Genomic DNA, 7,839 nt, shown 5'->3' with positions numbered 1-7,839 from the left:
GCTGAGAAACCCCAGAGTGCTGCAGAGTGATTGATACAGATTGATCTATATTTGTGTGGTTTGTATAGTTACATCCTAGAATGATGAATGAAAATGTTGAATTCATATTGAACCTGTGGCCAGAGTACAGCAACGATATGGAAACTCAAATGCTTCTCTGGACTTTTACATACTTCTTCCAGACTTCCCAGGTCTGGAAGTTATCAGTATTTTTTCATATGTTTCCAGAATATTCCAGACCTGCACAGGAAGCCCAATAAAACCATGTAGCAGTTCACCTCAGACGGAAAACAACCTCATCAATGGTACTGTGCTTGAATGCTCTGTATGCCCTTTACAGAGTGTGACTTTAGAGAGCTCAGCTTTAGAACTGGGATAGAGGCATATGAAAAGGAATAATGTGTGTGTGTGCTGTGTTTCAACAGCACCTCTGTTGAAGTTTAGGAGGAAGTTTTTTCAGCCAAGACACAGGAGGAGGCAAAAGAGGAATGAAGGAGAAATGAAGAAGTCTGGAGGGTTTTGCTGAGATCATGGAGGCTGGAGTGCAGAGAGATGCATTTGGCAGAGTCAAGTGAGTTGAAAGGAATGAGAATGCAGAGCTGAAATTAGGAACAGGCAAGATCTTTCCCTCTCCCTCTACTGTTTCAGGGAGAATAAGCAAAGCAGAGTGCAAAATAGGTGGTCCATAAAGTCATCAAGAGACTACTGAAGCTTGTAGTGCAGAGGTGAAGTACAGAACTCATAGTGCAATGGTATGGTGCAGCGCTCATAGTTCAGTTGTGTAGTACAGAAGTCATAGGGGAGTGGTGTGGTACAGAGATCATAGTGCAGCAGTGTAATACAGAACTTTTACGCAGCAGTGTGGTACAGAACTCATTGTGCAGTAGTGTGGTGTAGTGGTAAGGGAACCAGACATGTAACCAAAGGCCTGCTGGTTCACATCCCGGGTGGGGTATTGTTGCTGTATCCATTAAGAAGGGTTTCATCTGCCCCCCTCCCATGAAAATCTTCATATATTTTATTATATTTACTAACCCCCAAGTGTCCCTTACACAGTTCCACCCAAATACAGGAGATTGTTATGAACACGTGGCTGAATAACTTGATCAAGCCACCTAACTTCATTCCCTATACCATAATATGCCCCTAGGGGGCAATATGAACGTCTACACAGACGTGCTTGGGAGACAACTACTATTCAACACCTGTATAATGATAAACTAGTAAAACTAATAAAAAAAAACCATAGCATTATAGAACCTGGAAAACATTTTGGGTTAAATAATATTAATGATTCATGCTCTGTTTGAATCAAAACCAAAGAAGCACCTAACAGACACTTGGAATACATCTGCAGAATGTGACATCTCAACAGATAAAAACTACAGCTGGGATATGGCTGATGGTAACCCTACGCTTGTTGATACTTGTTCTCTTATGGCTGCATGTTTAGAAAATCTGCAGCTTGTTGAGGCAGACTTCTTACCAACTTCCACACCAGCATTGTGTGCATTTCTTTCATGGCAAATAACATCAGGCAGCTGAAGCTGCTTATGGATTGCTCTGTCCACCTCTAACACCTGAATACAGGTATACAGGTGAGAAAACAAGGGTAGAAGGAGCAGAGAATCTAAATACGATAACCGGGAATTACCTACATCATATAAATAAAGTAATCGAAGAAATGGTAGATAAAAGGAAGATAAAAGGAAAGACTATTTGCTGAGAAAGACACTGTACGGTTTAATGTGCCGTCAATGAGAATGACCGCTCATTCAGGTGCATAGCGGTACGCTACCACTAAGCATTGTCCAAACTTCTCAGTAAGCTTTCCTCATGAAACTTTTATTAATTTGTTAAATGTATAAATAAAAACTCCTCAAAGACGATCCTGAAATTTGTATTGTTTTAAGTGTTTTTCAAATCTTTGAAAAGTAAAAAGGCAGGGGCTACTAAAACACTTCAATATCTATTACAGCGACTGAAATCTGATTTGAGGAATGTCTGGCTTTAAAAGGCTGTGGTATTAGATTTTATGACATTTGTATTAGTTTCACTAAGTGGCAGTGTTGAGCTCAGATATCCATCGAATGTGGTTATTCGTTTGATCGCAGGTAATGCTCTGCAACCTCTTTGTGTTTAATAGTAGCTGACAAGATGTGTGATCTAGATTATTATTTTGTGAGGAAATAATGTAAGAGTAACGTCCTACAATATTATCTTTAAATGAGAGTGAAGGGGGAGGAGATTGCTCTTTTTTCTTTAGCCTACTTAAAGGGAGTGGTACACAAATTAAAGTAAACGAAACCAATATTGGCAGACGCAGGCTGCACGTTCTACTCAGTCCGGTTTGTAAAGTGAAATCTTAGCTGCTGTTGCGAACCCTACTGCAAACGTGTTTCTCTTCCTTACTCCAATTCTGGTACTTACCATAATTGCTCATAATTATATTTTCTGTTTGGAGTTCCAGTCATTGCTCTGAAATGTAAGTGAAACACGAATCGATTGAGGCATCCTCTTCAAGAACATTAAGAGATAAACTACCGTTTAACCCGCGTGTTGTCGTAATGTTCATGTCAGACACCGGAGATTCCCGTTTAAGGAAGGAAAAACGTTCCTGGTAAACACACATCTTTCCAATTTTAACGGACCTACGAAAAGGTGGTGGGAGGAAAAAAGATTCTGCTCGGAGAAGAATGGAACGATGACTGGGAAAATAAAATGACTTTTTCAGCGAACTCTCTTAACGCGTTTTTAATTAAAGACATGCCAGGGTAATCCACACGGGACAGAGTCTTACGTCTACAAGAGAATAAAAAGTGATCGAGCCCATGCAAATAGACCTGGGACAAACTTCATCGCTACATGCACTGAAAGTTTCCTTTAAGATTTATTTTTACTCTCACCTCAAGTCGAAACAACCAGGCCAGAACAGTCCGTCGCATCCCAAAAGTATATAAGAACCTGCCCCGGTCTGTGGTGGAGCGGAGAAAGATCTCGGAAATACCTGCGGCACCACGGCGACGAAAACAGGCTCTATTCATTTCGGGTCACAGTAATATTTATAATCCTCAAATAAGCTTGCAGGTCCGCTACACCATATAACGACATATATCTGCAGCGAAAAGGAATACAGGTAAAGGAATACATCTAAATTGTCATTTTCTGAAATGATGCTTCATTTCTGGATATATTAACCTTCAGCGCAAGGTGTTACGAACGGGCGTGCAACTTTACTTCGAAGGATTTTTTTCCTATTTTAAGTAATACAGTAAGGTGCATGAGGAGACCGCGTTATATTTATTTCGCCCTACAGCTTCACTTGTTATGGATTAATTGTTTGTTTAAGGTTGTTCACAATAGAATCTATATGGTCATAGTGTATTATTTTATCTTATTCCATTTAGGGAAAACTAAATAGGCTACAGGCGTCACATAAACTCACATAAGATGGGGACTTGTGACACTCCTCTCTGAAATCGTTGATAGAACTTTGGAATATATGCCTGGATTTTTTTTATTGATTACAGCTTTATCGTTAATTATAATTCATTTCCAACGCAACAACACGGGATATGTGTTTAATTCATATGAAGAAAACTTGGTCTAACGCCAAGAACCCCCCTCGTCTTAAATTATTATTGTGTTTCAGGGCTATAAGAGACGACGCGGGGCTGAGGGGTTTCTATTCTCAGATTTCAGTAGCGATGAGTGCACAGCGCACACCTGTCTATATGGGACTTATACTGTTGATCTTCACCGCCGGACACAGCAAGCAGAACGCTGCTCCCACGAACTCTAGGGACGGAAGAAGCCTCTTCGAACTGATAATGGACAAAGTAAGACACGTGAAGCAGCATCGGCCAGACGACACTGACGACCTGAAATATTCCTCCACCAAACAAGACTATTCATTCGATGCAGAGGAAGTACACAGCTTAAAATCCTATCCTGATGATCACGTTCTTGGTGAGCATACGGCAATTGATCATTGTACGTGCAACAAGCGCGCCGCAGGGTGACGTTGTGTAACGTGTGAGATTGTAAAAGGCAGCGTTGATTTTTTTTAGTATAGTTAATGTCAACGACACCTATCTCCCATAAATACTGTTGAACTTTGTGTGTTTGACAAGTTTCCACCCCGCTGTGGCAAAGAGGGAGATGATTTATATTGGATGCTTAACCAGTGGTCCTGTTTCCGGGTTCATAGGTATAGATATATATCGATATATATATATAGATTTTAGATTAATCTGACAGATGTAATATATTACAGCTAAAACACCTTTACGATGATAAGATGTTGCAACCATGGACATGCATGTATTAGTCAGTGATGTGATTTGTACTCAGGGAGAATATAGTTTAAGGCCATCAGAGGTAGGCGAACGGTCACGGAACACAACAATTAAAAGAACAATTTCCGCATTTTCCCGAAGAGTGTGATTCCAGTTTACATTTGGCATTCAATGTTATTTTGCATCAGAAAGGTTTCCAGTTATTTTTCCTTGAGGCCGAGAATCTGGGACACTCCGAGTTTATGTACCATTTGACGGAGTGTGGAAGTTAAACAACACAACCCATAACGTCGCACGCGGAAACGTCAACTGAATGGCATTTTCTTTTATTTTCCTTATGGCAGAAGTCTTTCCGAGAGATCTGAGACAGAAAGAAAAGTTTTTACAACACCTGACAGGTAAGACATTTCACCGACTTAAGCTTTGTTGAACGTTTCTCTAATGATTATTAATTTGTCGTTTATCTCGTTCTTCTAGGTCCTCTTTACTTTAGTCCCAAGTGCAGAAAACACTTTAACAGACTATATCACAATGCTAGAGACTGCACGATACCAGCATGTAAGTGCCACCGCCCTGCTGTACACTGACCTCATATTGTTTATATGAGCAATTCTAGCGTTATAGTAACGCTAGTATAAGTGCCGGTGAGGGATGAAATGAGGTTACATTATCGATATGCTCCTGACTCTATGTGAACAGGTAAATATACGTCATATGTTCACACTTATATTTGTAAGCATTCATAATCATAGGCATTTATATTTGCACATATTTGAATTTGTACACATTTATAATAGCTTTTTCTTTATTTTTCTGTTATTATGGAAACATCCTCATTTACCTCATTCACTGCCTTGATCCTATGACTCCCATTAAACCCATAAATTCATATCAGGAATTGTGTGATCACTGTGTTATGTTCTCTGATGGTGCATGTTACACATTTTTTTAGTTGCAATTCAGTAAACTTACCTTTCTTTTTCAGATTACAAACGTTGTGCCAGACTTTTAACAAGGTTAGCAGGGAGTCAGAGATGCACGGAAGGTTAACTCAAGTAAGAGATGCGTTTTCCTAATCTACTATTCACCATGTATGGACTGAAACACTAGTAGGACGAGCTTACAATTTAAAGTTTAAGTTGACTTTCTGCTTGACTGATTTTTTTTAAATAGCGACTTTCTGTTTTGACTCATAACTATAACAAAACAATAACAATTATACAATTTTCTAAGACCCATTCATACATTGAAAGTTTTTGCTGCAAGTTTTCTTGAGGGTGAAGTAGTATATGTCTACATGTATTTTTGCCCTAGTCATTTTACATTGCTTTACAAGGTACCATTCAGATATGGCTCACCTCTTCAGGGCTGTTTATGAATTTAGTCATAATTGTCATGGTTTATCTCTCAGAATCTACCATGCACCATTCTATGTATAACCCATGAAGAACTGTAAACAATGACATCATCAAATCTATGTTTAATGGGTTTAAATGAGGGTATTTATTTATTTAATCATGAATATAAAAGTTTTCTTATTTGCTCCAGTTAAAGATGAAATTTACTTTTCTTGTCTGCTGTTGTATATCCCTGCAATTGGACATACAGATTTTTAAGTGGGGTGAGGAAAACTCAGTGTTAATGTTATAGAAAACTTCAGTATACAGAAAAATCAAGGTGTTTATTCTTCTGGTCCATAAAAATTATAGCTGTAGCTGCTGTATATAATTTTATGTCTTGAAGCATAATAATTCACTTGGTATTCAGTACCAAATAGTTTCTGCTTCTCTAAATTCTTTGGTTCAGTATTTGGAATGCTGATTTAATGCAGTCATAAAGCAGAAGGACATAGTTAAGCAAGGTTTGGGTGCAGAAAAAAAAATCCTATCTTGTTATCAGTCACGTGTGAAACAGAGCAGACATAAACCATATGTGCATACTGAAGCATGATATATGAAATATGAGTGGGACATGACATATCTATAACAAACTTTTAACATTTCATCATTTTTCATAGTAAGAAAAGAATTTAATATGTGGCCAAGTATAAACAGCACCAAATGTCGCTTTTGTTTCTCTCAGATTTCAAAGGAACCAGAAAATATACAGATTCAAGAAAAAGTGCCTTGGAGAAAAACAGGGAAACAAACTGAATTCAAAAATCTGTTTATAATGTCACACTGTGTGTTATTGTGAGGATAGTTTTTTTTTTTTTTGCAACAGAATTGATTACATCCATAGACTTAATTGTATGTTGTCAGCTTTGTCTGCATACACATCACAGCACTGAATGAGCTTGCTATTAATTCACGTTACAAATGAAGTTACATTAATTGAAAAAGAAGATTCAAGACCTCAATGTCCTGCTGCCAAAACCACACTAAGTAGTTATTTTTATACAAAAAGCTACTTTCATGTTCACGTGTTGTCCAACATGCCTTTTCAGGTTGTTTTTTGTTGGTTTAGTTTCCTCTCAGCAATGGCTATTACATCAAAAACCACAGTTCAGCCACATATCTCTAATGTCACAATTTCAATGAATCCCATGATTGAATTATGAAATGCATGACAATTTGCCTTTTTGTCTTTGCGGGATATTATTCCTTTAGCAGAGATGAATGAATGGCCGAAGTTTACATGCTGTAAAACGACATCCGAATTACCCTGAAACTCTTTTGAATGTGGTACATAAGATTATATGTATATATATTTATATCTTCAAACCATTGTTTTTTTGTATGTGTACATTAACTGTATAAATATTACAGCTAGCGTGCAATATATAAATATTGTAAATATGAAATATATGAACTACAAATGAAAGTGTTTGGTATATAATATCAATTGGGTGTTGAGGAATGAATATTTAAATGAAATATTTAAATAAATGCTAAAACTGAAAAAACTAAAACTATTAGCATGATTTATACATCCTGAACCAGAAAAAAATGCTGTTTTGAAGGGAGAGGTACTGCCATTCTGTATATCTTTGGAAAGTTTGTCTCTGGCATAAAGAGTAGAAAAAATTCAGATAGTGTGACCCTTTGTTGATACAGACGTGTCAGCTTTTTGGTTTTTATTGGACAAGCACTGTAGTAATATAGGCACATTTATTTGTTTAGCGTTCAACTATTCTAAATGATTTATTTGTTCAAATTATTTTGAAAATCATTAGCCACCACTTTGCAAAATGGTTGTAAAATTTTAAAAATTAAAGCTGGTTTGTAATGTTATGGGAGTAGATCATAGACCTTGGCCTTTTACAAGGCCAAAAAGCATTTTTAACATCAATATGGGGTCTTAAGGTTACATGTTTCAGCCACTATATTGGACTTTACACTTTTTTTCCAAAACATTATCACCGAGCTTTATAAATATCTAAACTGTGAAAGGAAAGCAAGCCTGAAACAATATAAACCCATAAGCAATACATTTGCTGATAATTCCTAATATGATTAGTATTTATCAGTTCAACATAAAATGGATTGTGAACCATATTAGATTTGCTATCGACAAAACATTAGCCCAGGTCACATGGAAG

General features: G+C 37.3%; 1 protein-coding gene across 1 annotated transcript; it reads left to right on the top strand.

The window, feature by feature from the left end:
• The first annotated feature begins 3,093 nt into the window (after window positions 1–3,093).
• alkal2b (ALK and LTK ligand 2b) lies at window positions 3,094–6,396 on the top strand. The gene is made up of 6 exons (XM_036541543.1): window positions 3,094–3,136; window positions 3,653–3,969; window positions 4,643–4,696; window positions 4,776–4,856; window positions 5,284–5,353; window positions 6,381–6,396. The coding sequence occupies exons 2-5, from the start codon at window positions 3,708–3,710 to the stop codon at window positions 5,346–5,348; spliced, it is 462 nt and encodes a 153-aa protein (XP_036397436.1). The 5' UTR covers window positions 3,094–3,136; window positions 3,653–3,707; the 3' UTR covers window positions 5,349–5,353; window positions 6,381–6,396.
• Window positions 6,397–7,839: the final 1,443 nt, after the last annotated feature.

Source organism: Megalops cyprinoides, chromosome 12, assembly GCF_013368585.1.
Source record: "Megalops cyprinoides isolate fMegCyp1 chromosome 12, fMegCyp1.pri, whole genome shotgun sequence".
NCBI lineage: Eukaryota > Metazoa > Chordata > Actinopteri > Elopiformes > Megalopidae > Megalops > Megalops cyprinoides.
The sequence above is the reverse complement of the archived record's forward strand: the minus strand, read 5'-3'. Positions and strand labels throughout refer to the sequence as shown.

Excerpts from the sequence above, each read along its gene's own strand:
- alkal2b (XM_036541543.1), top strand. The coding sequence starts at position 3,708 with ATGAGTGCACAGCGCACACCTGTCTATATGGGACTTATACTGTTGATC. Across the intron at positions 3,970-4,642 it reads TCCTGATGATCACGTTCTTG|AAGTCTTTCCGAGAGATCTG; the intron begins GTGAGCATACGG and ends TCCTTATGGCAG. Across the intron at positions 4,857-5,283 it reads AGACTGCACGATACCAGCAT|ATTACAAACGTTGTGCCAGA; the intron begins GTAAGTGCCACC and ends TTTCTTTTTCAG.